The sequence below is a fragment of the Aotus nancymaae genome, unplaced genomic scaffold (assembly GCF_030222135.1).
Source record: "Aotus nancymaae isolate 86718 unplaced genomic scaffold, 86718_ANA_hifiasm-v0.15.2.pri h1tg000015l_1, whole genome shotgun sequence".
NCBI lineage: Eukaryota > Metazoa > Chordata > Mammalia > Primates > Aotidae > Aotus > Aotus nancymaae.
The window spans coordinates 1,858,718-1,874,167 of NW_026988427.1; the positions used below are offsets into that span (position 1 = coordinate 1,858,718).

The following is a 15,450-nucleotide window of genomic DNA, read 5'->3' on the forward strand; positions in this document are numbered from 1 at the left end:
AAGGGGAAAGTGAGGCATGGAGTTTGTGTTTTCTGGACCAGGACTGTGTCCCAGCCAGGGAGACCCTGTGCCAGGCACTTTTGTAACACGATCACTTTCAACCTCACCCTGTGACCTCCATCAACATTGCTGGGACTGTTCTGCTTGCAAACATGAGGGGCTCAAAGTTCAAATAAGCTGTCCAAGGTCACAAAACAAACCCAAGACTTGAAGCCTGATCTCCTTGACCTGAAAGGCATATGTGCTTTCCTGCCCTCTGAAGACATATATGTCCTATGTCATCACTTCACTGTTCGCACAAGGTGATCCTACCTGACTTCTCCAAGCCCCTGCTACCCTGAACTTACTGCCCCACTCTTTCCTTCCCAGCCTGAATGCAATTTGCAATGAGGAGATGATTTGATTGTCTTCAGCCCTAGACCTCCAGCTTCCTGAGAGCAGGTACTCTTGCCACTTCTTGCTCATTATTGATTCATATACTTAGAATAGTGCCTGGCAGGTAGGTGGTGCTTAATAAACATTCGCTGAATGAATGAATGAATGAATGATCCAATGAGCCCCAGAGCAAATAAAGGACATTTGCAGAGTGCTTCACAGAGTGATAAGTGCTTTCCCTTTACTTTATCTTACCCCATTCTCACGACAACCCCGTGACATGATTGGGTCCCTATTTCACAGATGAAGCTAAGGGCCAGGTGTACATACCAGGGGTCATGGGATTGGGTTCATCTGAACTCAGGGGTAAATGATGACACCCTTTCTCCTGCCCTGAAGGATCTCAGTTTGAGTATTTGTAGAACACTTAGGATGTTCTGGGCCAGACTGAGTGGCGGTGGATGGGGGCGGTGGAGAGGAGGTATGCAAAGCAGGAGACTCGGCCTTTGCTTTCTAAAAGCTCCCAGTCTATTTGAGGCCAGACTTATGCATGCAGAACATTTGGGAAATGGTACAAGACAGCAGCAAGCGTAGTGCTGAATTGCACATAATCAGGTGCCAACTGCATTCCCTTCCTTAACTAATCTGAGTCTTTTAATACCAGATGGGGACCCTGAGAATAGATTTCCTATCAAACAGATGAAGAGCAAAGATGGAAGCCGAGGGAAAGGCTGTGGCTTACTCATTTTTATACCCCTCTAACCCAGCATGCTGCTTGGCCCACAGCAACAGGAGTAGGGCAGTCCACCTTCAATAATGGGCCACTCTATGTGCCAGGCACCTGCTCAGGGCCTTACAAACATTATGTCACCAACCCCTCACAGCAACACGACCAGTTACTAAAGGAATTACGAACGTAATCCACAAGAAGCTGAAAGCAGGGTTCAGAGATAGTACTCATCATGCTGACAGTCTCAGAGCAAAGGGGCAAGCTCAGTGTTTGAACCCAGTTCTAGCAGCCTCCCAAATTCATGCTCTCAATCTGACACTACGCTACAGCTGTGCCTGGAAGGAACGACTATTGTCCACGAGGATGAGAAGAAATATGGCTAAGGGAGCACCGAGTAGGGAGGCAGGAAAGGAGCAGGAGGAAGAAATAAAGAAAGAAAGAGATAAGAGAAGAAGAAAGGAGAGAGGGAGGGAAAGAACAGGGCTTGTGTGTTATATAAACTCAGAAAAGCACATGCAGGTTTTCACAGGACTCCCTCAGGTCTCTGACAACCTCACTCCTTCCTCCCTGAACAGCCTCAGAGGGGTACCCTAAGGAGTCCTATATAGAAACTCATGGTGGAAGGAAGGCCTTGCATCCAGAACCTTCTGAGCGCATGGATTGACACTGGGGTTGTGTAGCAGTGTACTTGGAATGCCTTTAAAAAACACTCCAGTCTAGGTGGCTTAAACAACAGAAATTGATTTTCTCATCGTTCTGAAAACTGGAAGTCCAAGATGAAGGTACCAGAGGAGTTGGCGTCTGGTGAGGCCTCTTGCCTTGGGCTGCATCTGGCTTTTCCCTGTGTGCTCCCATGACCTCTTTGTGCATGGGGTCTTTGGCGTCTCTCCTTGTAAGGACACTAATTCTATCAGATCAGGGCCCCACCCTTATGACGTCTTTTAACCTTCATTAGATCCTTAGAGGCCCCTTCTCCAAATACAGCTACACAGGGACTTAGGGCTCCAACATAGGAATTTTGGAGGGACATAAACTTTCAGTCCATCCAAGGGTGCATGAGGGAGGGTCAGAGCTGGAGACAGTGCATGATCTAGCCCACCTTCCTGAGTAAAGGGAGCCATGGCCGCTGAAGCTCAGGTTGGATGGGGCTGGCAAGGTCGCCTTCGTGAGTACATCATGGCAGGGACAACAGAACAAATGGCTCCCACAGTCAGGGTGACTGATGGGAGGCTTCCTCGGCACTCCCTCTGCACATTTGTTCTGTCACTCCCTCTCTCCCCATGCAGTGCTCTGCTCTCTGTTGCAAGTTCCCAGGAGGCAGGGAGAGGGCCTGTTATATCATCTTTCTCTCTTGCCCCTCACACTTACCTGTGTTCTCCTACTTAGACACGTTCTCTGTGAGCATCTCACGGGTGATGTTGACTGCATTGTACAGTGGGCACGTGCAAACACGTGAGTATTTATCTGCAAATAATACCTATGTCACAGGGCGTCAGCAGGAATAAATGAGCCATTGTGCATGTAAATATCTGGTACATGGTAGATACATGAATGAATAAATATTTGTTGGATGAATAAGTGAATGAATGAATCTTCAGTTGGGAGAGCATGTGTCTTCCTTTAAGGGGCAAGGATGATCTGGTAATCATCAGTTTCTACTTACTAACATGGTCACTGAGCAAAGAAAATCGACTTGCTCATTCATTTATAGATTGACTGCACCCCTGTCAGAAACCAGGGACTAAGCAGAAAGTAGAGAGTTAAATCAGTACATAAATCAGTTAAAGCAGTCCCGAGGGAGACACAGGCAGGGAAAGAAACAATGAGAAACAAAGGGGCTCTGATAAGACAAGAAGCCCGAGTGCTATAAAAACCGCAAGTGGGGCACCGACTCAGGGCCAGGGAGGGATTCCTGGAGGACATGACATCTGCAGTAGATATTCCAGGTCAACAGCAGGTGGCCAGATGGAAAAAGAGGTGAGGAACATTCCAGGCAGAGACAGTAGCACGTGCAAAGGCCCTGAAGCAGAACCACAATACACATCTGAGAAATAGTGAGGGGTCTGGGTGGCTGAGCCACAAAGGGAGCACCGGGAGTCAGGGAGGATGTGTAGAAGAAGCCACAGGCCACAGAAAAGACCTCATAATTCATGTTCGACGGTTTGAATTTTGTTTTGGTGACTTCTCTTTATACCTACTGTTCAGAGGCAGCCAATTGCAAACACGTCCAGAAGCACTTTGCTATTTCTGACCTGCAAAATGGAGCAAGTCGTCTGCACTCTGCTTCTTCAGAGGGTTGTGGGGAAGCAGAAATGACAGGATGACGTTCTAGCCTTTTGTGACTTCTCAAGTGCTGTCCTCATGGTCATTCAGGTAGCGTGAAAATTAGCAGAGCCCTGAGGGGGAAGTAGCTTGGTGTTCCCCCAGTGATGTCTCTGAGAAGTTGGCAAAGACACCCAGGGCGGCTTCACCCTCTTCTCAGCAAAGAGCTCTCCTCTGTTCCCTGAATCCTGGACATCTACTCAGTCCTGTAGTGACCCCAGGCTTCAGCCCCCCCGGTCTCTTCCTCAACAGAGAAGACAGGAGATGAGCAGGGGTCAGCGCCTACCCCATCTTCCAGGATTCCAGGCCTCCCTGGCCTGGGCAAGCCCTGAGCTGGCAGTTAGGAGAGCAGAGGCTGTGAATCTGGTGGGACCCACACCAGATCTTTCTAGCTCAGTGCGCTCATCTGTGAGAAGGGTGTTCCCCAGGAGACCATGACAGAGACCTGGAACCCAAGTTCTAATCCCACATCCTGGCCAGGCAACTTCAGGCAAATTTCCAAAGTTAGGTAAGCCTCAATTTCTCTCTGTGGTGATGGTCGGGCACCTGCCTAATTCACAGGGCTTTGGCGGGCAGCACGTGGACAACGTGGTTTCACAGCAGTGGGCAATGCAAATGAAAGGAAGTGTGTTAGTAAGTGCACCTCCCCTGTTGCAGAAAACAGGTCACATGCTGGAATTGCAGAAAAGCGTTAAATGCTGCATAGCCGAAAAGTATTCAGGGATCCTGGCCAAGTCACAAGCCGCCTGTAGCCTTGAGGGGACAGCTCATGAGCTGCAATTAAAGAAAGCAGCTCTCGAGGGGCCTGTATCTGGAGGTCCAACTCTGTGCCTGTGTGGCATTGAGCTTGTGTGAATGTGGTGACTGTGATGCGGTTTTGTGCCATGTGTGCATCTGTGTGCCTGCGTGGTTGTGTGTCTCTCTGTCTTTGTGGGGTGCAGCTGTAGGTGTATTATGAGCCTTGTGTCTGTCTGTGTGTACAATAGCAATGTCTGTGTGGACTTACGGACCTATGCTCATATATTTGTGGGACTTTATGGGCAAGCATGCGTGTTTATGAGGCCGTATGTCCGGGGATTCTCTGAACTGCTAACATGGTGTGTATCTGTGTGACAGAGAGAAAATGGCTGGGTGGGAGTGTGGGGAGCAGCTTGGACAAAGGATTCTCAGTGTCAATCAAAATGGGTCTCAGTGAGAACCCAGGCAGCTCAGACTTGGGGGAGGGGAAGCCCTTCTTCCACCTTCCAGGGAGCAAATCTTGCATTTCAACACCACAAGGCTTTGAGTCCACAGGCAGGGACTCAAAGTATGCCCTTTGGGTGAGAAGCCACTCACAGAAGGGAAATGGCTTCCTAAATCTAATCATTGCCCCTTCAAGCACTAACAACCCGTGCCTGGGAGCTGATGGCTAATAAATTATTGAGCTGGAGAGAGAGAAGAGGGACAAACAAGGAGGAAAAAACAGAAAAATGAGAGAGCAGGTCGGAAACGGTGGCTCACGCCTGTGATCCCAGCACTTTGGGAGGCCAAGGCGGGTGGATCAGCTGAGGTCAGGCGTTCAAGACCAGCCTGGCCAACATGATGAAACCCTGCCTCTACCAAAAAATTCAAAAAATTAGCTGGGCATGGTGGTGAGCGCCTGTTATCCCAGCTACTCAGGAGGATGAGGCAGGAGAATCGCTTAAATCTGGGAGTCAGAGGTTGCAGTGAGCCAAGATCGTGCCACTGCACTCCAGCCTGGGCAACAGAGGGATACTCCCATCTCAAAAAAAAAAAAGAAGAAGAAAGAAAGAAAGAAAAGAGGAGAGGAGAAGAGAAGAGAGAAGAGAAGAGAAGAGAAAAGAAAAGAAAAGAAAAGGAAAAGAAGAAAGAAAGAAAAGAAAAATGAGAGAGCAAGGGCCCAGAGGGGCTGAGGGCTCCTTTCCTCTCCCCAACTCCCTGTTAGTGAAAATGGGCTCTGGCATGGAAGGATTCTGCCGGTCCCTCAAGGACCCGCGAAGCAGGAGGGCACCTTCTTACTTCCCATGACAACCCAGCTGGATGTGTTCTTCACCCCTTTCTGGGTGAGGCAGACTTTCCCCTACCCCATGAATTCAGGCAGTGGGTTAAATATTTCCCTTGAAGTCGAATGAAATCACAATGCACCACACACAGGAACACACACACACACACACACGCACGCGCGCGCGTGCGCGCGCACACATCACACACACACATACACACACACACACACACACACACACACACACATACAAGTGTCTCCCTGGGGCCACTCAATCTACTGCCCCCTGAACGGCACTCAGGTGCCTGGCCCCCGGTCTGTCTCAGGGTCGCATCCTCCTGGGGGTCCCACGCATACCACTCCAGTGCGGGTGCGCAGGGGTGCGGGAGCGCAGGGGTGCGGGCGCAGGACCAGGCTTCCCCCCCGGCCCCGCCCCCGTGCAACCTTCACCCCCACCCCGCCCCTCCGTGGTTGCCCGCCCGCCGCCCCCTCCGCCGCTCCGACTCTCGCCCTGAGCGCTGGCAGCAGTCAGCAGGCAGCAGGCGGGCGCGCTGTGGCTCCGCGCCGCGCGGTCCGGGCTCTGTTCATTCATGATTGGTACTCGGCCCTCCGAGACCCAGCCCGAGCGCCGGGAGGGGAGCCGAGCGTGCGGCAGGAGGGGCGGGCGGACCGCGGCTCCCGCACCGCACGCGGCGCTGGCTCGGCAACCTCGGCCGGGCGGGCTCGCCGGCCCCGTGTCCAGTTCCAGGCAGGCTTCAGGGCACCGTCGTTGGCCCTGGGCGAGGGAACCCTCCGGGCCGGGTCCTCGCGCGGGGAAGCGCTTCCGAAGGCTCGCGGGGAGCGCCTGGCCCTGAGTCCCCGCATGTGCGGGGCTGAAGAAGGAAGCCAGAAGCCTCCCAGCCCGCACGCTGAATACCAAGCTGCAGGCGAGCTGCCGGACGCCCTTCTCTCCTCCAATTCAGAGTAGACAAGCCACAAGGGTTTCTTTCCAGGGAAGGGGAGGGGCAGGGCCCGGGGTCCCAACTCGCGCACAAGTCTTCACTGCCATGGGGGCCGTCATGGGCACCTTCTCTTCTCTGCAAACCAAACAAAGGCGACCCTCGAAAGGTAAGCCACCTCCTTCTTCCTTTTGTTCCCCCATCTGGGTTTGGGGGTGTTAGGCGCTGAGGTGGGGTGTGCCACCTGGCTCCCTTAGTCCAGACTCCCCTCTCCATGAGGAGCTGGGACAGGTGCTTGCATCCAAAGGACAGAGAATCCGGCGGGAGGGTTGGTATGAACACCCAGAGGAGGGAGCCAGAGTGGACGTTTGCCCCAGCGGCGACTGGACCCCTCTGGGGCACCATGTGCCGGAACTCTCCTCCTGGGGAAATCTCTGGGAGCAGAAGGAAGAGACATGTTCACAGGTGGGGGTGGCCGGATTCTCTGGTGGAAGTGTGGTGAAGCTCTTCCCATTCCCATGACAGCTGGTGTTGGCGCACTCCTCCCAGACCGCTAGACCAGGTGCAGACCTGCGAGTCCCCCTCATCAGGGAGAGTGTTCTGTCTGCACCCCTAAAACCTCTGCAAGCCAAAAGGAATCAGCTGCTGTCAGGTGGCAAAACTCCCAGGGCTCATGTCCTGGTGGCTCGGGGAGTCAGGAGGAGCAACCGTGGAGGGCTGGCTGGGAGCTGAGCTTACATCAAGGATTAAAAAGCATAATATCCTGGAGTCTCTTCTGCCTGGATGCTGTTCCATCGCCACCTGTCCCCAGCCGAGATGTGACTGATCTCACCAGTGGGAGAGTCTTCAAATGGGTCCAGGTGAAGTTGGGACCAGTGTGTTGGGCCATGGAGGACTATGCAGGCCTCCTAACCAGCAATTAGAAAGTTAGTTGGAATAAAGAGACTGGAAGTGGTTAGGAAACAGGAAATGATGGGTTTTGTTTTGTTTAATGTTCAGATGTCACTAAGAGTGGTAGGACTTTAAGTAGCCTGACACTTAAACATTCAAGTACTACCATCAGAGTCCCCATCCTGGATACAGGCGGGAGTTACAGCTCCTACCCCATATGCCCGATGGTGAGCAGTGTAATGGGGTAAGGGACCCCAGGTGAACAACAAGTCTCCTCTTAGAACTTGTTTGGTCTCACCTTGGTTGGAACCACAGAGATCCCCATAAGTAAGCTGTCTTTGAAACTCCCTGGAAGAAGGGATCCCAGATTCTGGTCCAGCTCCCAGAGGCATCAGGCTGGCTGAGCGCCAAAGAGAGAGATATCTGGGAGCAGAAAGTAGAGGAAGGGGGGACTCTGCCTCATATACTGGGTTGACTGCAACCACCAGGTACCCAGAGGAGGTGTTGTAAGAATGTGAGGATCAAATGAATGATGAATATGGAGCTCCTTGCATATGGCTGGGAAAAGATGCCTTGGTTTCTCCTTTGTAAAAGGAGAAATCTACATTAGGCATTTCCTTGGGTTCCATTTGGTTCTCAAATTCTAATATTTACAGCCTAGAACATAGAAAGAGGCTTCGGCCCATTTGTGCAGCTGAGTTACACATCCTGCTGGGAGGGAAGGGACTGTTGCCCTTTAATCAGTCCTGAGAAGAACAGGTCTGCAAAGCTCAGCCTAAGGTCTTGGCATTCTACGCCTCACCTCTCGCAGATCCTGGGATGCTGCTTGGCTGGGGACAATTTTCAGCACCAAATCTAGGTCTTCTCCCTCATCATCTGTCCAACCACCATGAGGTCTCAGAGGCCAGGAGACTGTGGGGACAGGAAACTCAGGGGCTTGTTTTTAAATATTTTCAATGCCTGTGGCCCTCCTGGGAGCTGGAGGGCCCTAGAGTCAAGTGGAGTCTGGGTGTGCATCCCAGCTCCATCACTCCCTAACTCTGGGACCTTAGGCAAGTCCCCCCATCTCTCTAAGCCTCAGTTTTTTATCCATAAAATTTGTATACTACTTCCTGGAGGGAACTGGGTATGTAGGAAGTAAAGGAAGGGGGAACTCTGCCTCATATACTAGGTTGGCTGCAGCCACCAGGGACCCAGGGGAGGTTGCTGTAAGGATGTGAGGTTCAAATGAACGATGAATATGGAGCTCCTTGCATAGAGCTGGGAAAAGAGTAAGAGCTTAGACATTGCTGTCTACCATTTCCTTCTCCTACCCAAAACTCCAGGTCACCCTGGATGAATTCCTGCAGGATTCCCAAAGTACAAAGGTCTTTACTTCTGTCTCCTAGGATTCTAAGAAAAAGAAGAGGGGGTACTAGCATTCAGTGTGTCCCTTCTGTGTGCTTGCCATAGTGCCAGGTGTTTTATTGACAAACATTATTGTGAGGGTTAACTCTCATTTAACTCTCACAGCAATGTTTGTTTGAGGCTCATAGCAGGTTCAGGGCCAATGGGTAAACTCCCAAGACAAGCTATCAAAGCACTGGACACTCAGCCCTTCCTGCACAGAGCCTGTGACACTGGTGTGAGTTGTCCAGGGGTCCAGCTGCATATATTCCCCCAGGCATTTGCCCCCGGAGCAGTCATCTCACTGCCTTGCACAGTGGAATGCTAATCAGCAGAAGACCTTTTCATGGAAGCAGCTTGGAAACCTGGAGGGAGCCCTGGCTGGGGAGGCTAGTGGTCAGGGATCCTATCCTGGCCAGGTCACTTTTTCCCACTGAGGTCTCAGTTTCTCCTTTGTAAAGGAGAAATTTATATTAGGCATTTCCTCAGGTTCCATTTATTTCTCAAATTCTAATATTTTTGTGGTTGATGCTCTCACCAGAACTGCTGCTATGATCTCTGAGACGTGAGGCTCAGATCTAATTAGAAGCAGTCAGAAGAGAGCAGTTGGGATTTTCAACTCAGGAATCAGTCTCCCTGCTGGGTTCAAATTCAGGCTCGGCCACTTACTAGCTGTATGACTAAGGCTTATTTTCCTCAACTATAAAACAGGGATAGTAGTAGTTACCATCTTAAAAGAGCTGTTGTGTTGTGTGGATTTCAAGGATCATGCAAGTCGAGCGTTTAGCATAGACTGTGCTACATAATAAGTGGTCAACAAATTTTAGATACTATTCAATTTATGGTTCTATTGTTCGGCGCCTCCAAATGTCCAGAGTAAGGCCATTTTTGAAGTAGGCGATATGTCCGAAAGTCTTAACAGCTCATTTCTGGAAACCTCATCCAGCCCTATTCAGATACCTGGGACCAAAAACCCAGGCACGCAGATGTTTGTCCCTTGCTGCAACCCTCACTGACCTCTACTCTGTGGCTTGTTCTGAAAACATCAAAGCCTGCTCAATTAAAATCCTGAATGCTTTGATAATACAATTTAGAAACATACATAGTTTTTAAATAGGGCAAAAACTCTGCATGATTAATCCTGCAAGAAGAACATACCCAGTCCAACCCGGGTGTTCAGGGAGAGCTCTTTAAAGGCAACAGATATCTAAAGTAATTTAAGAGTCATGCGACTGAATAAAAATATTCAAGTTCACTTCCTGTCCTTCTTTCTGTTTGGAATCTTTGTGTGTCTTTAATTAAAAGTAGAAAAGCCCTGCTTTTGGGATTCAGCCTCTGCATCCCAGTCCCAGATAGAATTTCTGGCTCTGACAGTTTTGCATGTGCATGGCACACCAAGGACACTGCTCCTGGCCTTGAATGGGTAAGTGAGACAGGCTAGGGCATTGCGGAGAACCAGAGGAGGACCAGCAGGTGCAGCTGCTAGGCTTGTCAGGGGGCAGGAGAATTTAGGGACAGCATCGCTAGACCAAGACCATCTCAACAGAGAATTGCCTACAAGGAAATAACCCCACACTGCAAAGGCGGCTGGGTTAGAAATCCTCCATGACCGAGTGCAAGCATGCAGAACTTTCTGAAAGGGCTGAGCTTCAGATCTCCAGAACAGTCATAGCCTAGGTGAGCAAACTCAACCCCATAGCTATCAGATGCTTTTACTAAGGGCACATGGTGAGTGAATATGGTACTGGTTAGTAGAGTGTCAAACATGGCATTGTTCCTGATCAGTCCCATATTTGCTCCTAGATCAATGAGCACCTCTGAGAACTTATGGAAGCAGAGTGTACCTGATGAGGCTGGGTTTGGAGTTTCTTGGTCAGGGCAGCATCTTTGACCTAAAGACCTGGGAGACTGACAAGAGACAGACAGGCATAGAGAAGGAGCAGCCTTGTCGTCACATAGTCCTGAGCTCAAGGGGTCTTTGGCAAGTCGTTTCACTTTGTAAATGCCAGTTTCTTTATCTGTAAAAGGAGAATCCTATTGTATGGAAATGTTTCTGCTTTGGTCTTTACCCATCTTTGTATATTTGCCTGTCCTTTTAATTCTGTAATAATCCCCCACCCCACCCCTTGCTGCCTTGTCTAATAGTTAAAATTCCACCCACATTCCAAGGTCTCACTCAGTAGTTTCCATATTTAGGAAGCCTTCTCCAAGCCCCAGAGAGAAATGACTTGTCCTGTCTGAATTCCCATATTATTTTAAGGTGTACATTTTCTTACGACTCACAGTCGTGCTTGGAATTGTCTATCAATGGAGGTGTTAACCCCCTTTCCCACCACCAGAGGGCAGGTTTCTTGGGGGTAGGAGCATGTCTAACTCATCCTTCACAATGCTCTGCTTGGTTCTGTGCACATAGTAGGTACTTAAAAAATATTTTCTAGAGAAATTATAAATAATGGAATGGCTGGCCACTCTCCATTATTTCCTAGAATTGCAGACCCCGCAGGAAAAGTTAGCTTCCCACTGGAATTTCGGTTACCAGCCCTCTGCTCGGAATGAATTCTGTTATTCGGGCTGCTGGCTTTGAATTGGCTTTGCCCATGAAATGTACTGAATCTGTTTACCATTTAGCAGGATAGTACTGAAAGCAGTGATTCTACTCCCACTCCCCCCACAATCACAAAGGTATGAGGAACCTACACCCAGCACCAGGCACAGCTCTGCTCCCTCAATCCCAGAAGAAGCTCAGTAGATCTCAAGATAAACAGAGAGATGGAAAAGAATGCGAGACAGAGGGGAAGGACTTACTGCCTAAAATAAGTGGGATTTTTTTGACTTGGTCTCTGGAAAAGGTGAAGGCTTAGACCTCTTTGTCTACCTGGAAGGGCCTTGCTCCATGAATGCTTTGTAAATGTGTAAGTGAGTAAGTGAGCATATGCTTTAGCAAATGAGGGAAAAGAATTCATTCATTGGATGAATGAATTGAATGATTGAATGAATGAGGGAAGCAGTAAAGGAGTGAATGAATGAAGCAGCAAATGAATTATCAAATGAATGACAGAAAGAATGATTGAATAAATGACTGCGTGAATGAATGAATATGTCCATAAATGGGTAGATAATTAAGTCTCAGAACAGCTATAATTAAAAGACTATCTTTTCACAAAGAGCATTGATAGTCATGCTATCCAAAGTTGAAAAATACAAATTCAGTCAAGAAGAGCCCTGGTAATATTTTGGATACTGGTAGGTGTATAGCGTCTTTGGGGAAGGTGGGGAGATGTCTCTAAGTTTTCATTCTTTTGCTGAAACAAAAGCAGGGACTGACTCATAGTGATTCCCCTTGTCTTCCCTTATATTTCAGGTTCACCCTTGCCTTGCCTGGGTGAGATCAGAATCTGTATATTTATCCACTAATTTATTTGTTCACTTAGCCAATCCCACAATTGTCCTTCAGCATTGCTTCCCTGATGTCATTTCTGCCTAACATCCACTCTGGCTTCCTCATCCTCCCTCCTCCTGCATCTCCTCATTCACCTGGCCAACTCCTACTCATCCTTCAAAGCCTCATTCAATGCCGCCCCTCTGGGAAGCCCTTCCAGGCTTCTGCAGGCAGAGAACATCTCTCCCTTCTCTGTTCTCGCATAGCTGTTGCTGCTTTCCCTCACTACAATTCTGACACACTGTGAGGTTGTCATTATGGGTTTTCACATTTGTCTCTCTGACTAGCTTCAGGGACTGAGTCTTATTCCAGGGCCTCTGTCAGGCCTGGCACTGCATCCAGACTTGATGGATGCTGGCGGCATGGAAGTAAGGATGGATGGGCCAGAGTGTGCATTCTCGATGGCTCTGAGTGGTGCGGGAATGCGGTGGTGCAGATGAGAAATTCAGGTCCGCTCCTGGGGAGAAGTTATGCAAAATACTGCATAATCGCCCTGGAGCTGATGTTCCCATTCATCAGGCAGGGAAGGAGCAGTATTTAGAAAAGAGAGAGAGAGAGAGAGCCTAAGAGTCCTAGGACCTTCAGAGAGACTTCTCTTTAAATGCTTCACCTTCCTCCAGGTAGTATGTTAAATAGGTCACCTTCTGGAAGTAGTTGAAGTCAGTTGGGATATTGCTAGCTTCCTGTATCCCAGCCGTGGGAGTAGTACCTTGGATTAAATCTTGTTATTTAAGCCAGACTGAAAACCTTATTGGTGCGGTTGGGGAAATAGGACCCACATGCCACCGAAATCAGGAGGCTGGAAGTAGGATTGCATTATGGTTAGCAGGGCTGCATCAAAATAAGAGTCTTGGGATTGATCTCCCTTTTATCAGTTCATATCTGAGCTTCTCCAGGCCTGTTTCCTCCTCTATAAAATAGGGACAATGGGCTAGGCATGGTGACTCATACCTGTAATCCCAGTACTTTGAAAAGTCGAGGTGGGTGGATCATGAGGTCAGGAGTTCAAGACCAGCCTGGCCAACATGGTGAAACCTCATCTCTATTAAAAATACAAAAATTAGCCGGGCATGGAGGCACACTCCTATAATCCCAGCCATTCAGGAGGTTAAGGCAGGAGAATCACTTGAACCTGGGAGGTGGAGGTTACAGTGAGCCGAGATCGCGCCATTGCACTACAGCCTGGGGAACAGTGCAAGACTCCGTCTCAAAAAAAAAGGGCAGGGGGACGATGACAGTGTCTCCCTACAGGGCTGCGTGAGGGCCAAGGAGGAAGTGAGCGTGGTGCTGCACACCAGGTGAGCTGGCAGTGCTGGTTTTGCTGCTGCCTTTTTCCCATCGCAGGGCAGGTCCCTTCCTTCTGTCTTGCTCCACCTGGACGAGACTGTGTGACACTTGGTAGTCTCCCAATCCCTTCGAGCTGTGGTCTCTGATTCCCAGCCCCTGGGATCCTGGGCCACCACATCCATGGTCACTGGCACCCTAAACAGTTTCCCTGGTGATTCCTAAGGGAAGCTGTCAACTTTAGATGGTAAAAGCAATTCCCAACAGCAAAGTATGAAAATGCAGGTCATAATAATACTAGCGCAAGGTGGATAATAATACTAGCTCAAGGTGGATAATAATACTGGCTCAAATCACTCTGGCTTCTACCCAGTACCAGGCACCTTGCTCAGCCCTCTCCTGTGTTCTTTTATTAATCCCAACCCTGGAGGACAAAATGCTATTACAGTTCTCATTTTGCAGTTGAGGAACCTGAGGCTCTAAAAAGGGAAGTGCCTTACTCAGGGTCACAGAGCTAGGGAATCGCAGAGCCTGGGTCTGGCTGATCCCAGAGCCTGAGCTTGAAACTGCCACACCAACCTCCTCTCCTCCTGGCTTTGCCTCTGGAACCTTAGGGACCTGGGTAGAAAAACAGCCAAAATGGGTGCGTGGATATTGGGGATAAGGCATTCAAGGATAGACTTAAGCACCTCGTTAGCCACACAGAACAACTGAGCCACTGCAGGCCCTGAGCAAAATGCTTTTAGCCCCATCCCAACCCCACCTCCCCCCAGATCTGTTTCCATTTAATCTGATACTGTGAAAGCCTGAATATGAAATGATTGGGGGCAGAAGGCCAATTAGCAAATTCATTAATAGGATTAAACATCTTTCCTCTGCTCTAATCATTTAAGTGAACTAAAATTTTCTCCCTTTGCTATAGCCATCATTGCCTGTCAGTGAAGACAGAGCATTCAAATAGCTCCCAAGTATGTTAGAATTGCAAACGTTCAGAATCAAGGACCAAGATCAGTCCGAGTTTTCACATGGTCCAGCGGGGCAAGGAGAGGCCTGTCGGTTTAAAAGTGGTTATCACTGCAAAGAAAAAAAACACCAGAACTTGCTAGTACATTTGCAAATACATTACTGCGCTCCTGTCCATTTCCTTTCTTTCCTTAGCCATACTTTGGCCCGAATCACCTATGTATGTGGTATGGTAGTTATGAGCATATACTCCTGGTTAGGCAAACCTAGAATTCAAATCCTGGCTCTGCAACTCATTAGCTGTGTGACATTGAGCAGGTTACCTTGCCTCTGTGGACTTTCATCTCTACATAATCTAGAAAATGAGGATATTGTTGATAATTCCCTCCCCAGGTTGTTATGAGGATTAAATTCAATAATCCATGTAATACACAGTGGTCAGCACATAGAATGCTCTAAAGGTAAATTATTACTATCTGGGTCTGTGCTACTCAAAGTGTGCCCCTCAGACCAGCAGCCTCAGCATCAGTTGGGAGCTTGTTAGAAATACAGAGTCCTAGGCCTCAATTCAGTCAGAACTGCCCAATCAGAACCTGCATTTTAACAAGATCACCAGATGGTTTACATGCCCACTGAAGTCTGAGAAATACTGGCCTAAAGCACAGATTATGGAAATATATGTATTGTATTATATCAAATTATATATTAAGCCGGGAAAGCCCTTTGAAGACTTCTGATTTAAGCCTCATTTTACTAATAAGAAAATAGGGTCCAGAGAAGGTGAGTGGCTTGCTCACAATCACACAGCTCAAGTGTCAGGCCCGGCATCTGAACCCCAGCCCTGCTCGTCTCGTCTCATAAAAATTGCTATGCAGTAAGATTTCCAGATTTGCATTTCTGCAATCAAGCTTGTCTGTTTTTCTTTCTTTCTTTCTTTTTAACAACAAAAAAGAAATGCAGGGCGATGTACGGCCATTAAGTTTTAATTTACTCATTTTAGCTGTTATTCCAGCCAAGTGAGATTCTGAATCTTGATTCTACCAGCCATCATCTTAGCTGTACCTCCAAGTTTTCTGCTACCTGAAGATAAGGAGGCGCTCTAGGTCTTTATCTAAGTTGC

General features: G+C 48.8%; 1 protein-coding gene across 2 annotated transcripts in view; it reads left to right on the top strand.

The window, feature by feature from the left end:
- Positions 1–5,930: 5,930 nt before the first annotated feature.
- KCNIP1 (potassium voltage-gated channel interacting protein 1) overlaps positions 5,931–15,450 on the top strand; it is a 236,764-nt gene continuing 227,244 nt past the window's right edge. For both annotated transcript variants that reach the window (XM_012461121.3, XM_012461122.3), the window contains exon 1: positions 5,931–6,536. In XM_012461121.3, coding sequence (XP_012316544.1) covers positions 6,476–6,536 — 61 coding nt within the window. In that variant the 5' untranslated portion in view covers positions 5,931–6,475. The remainder of the gene's footprint in view (positions 6,537–15,450) is intronic.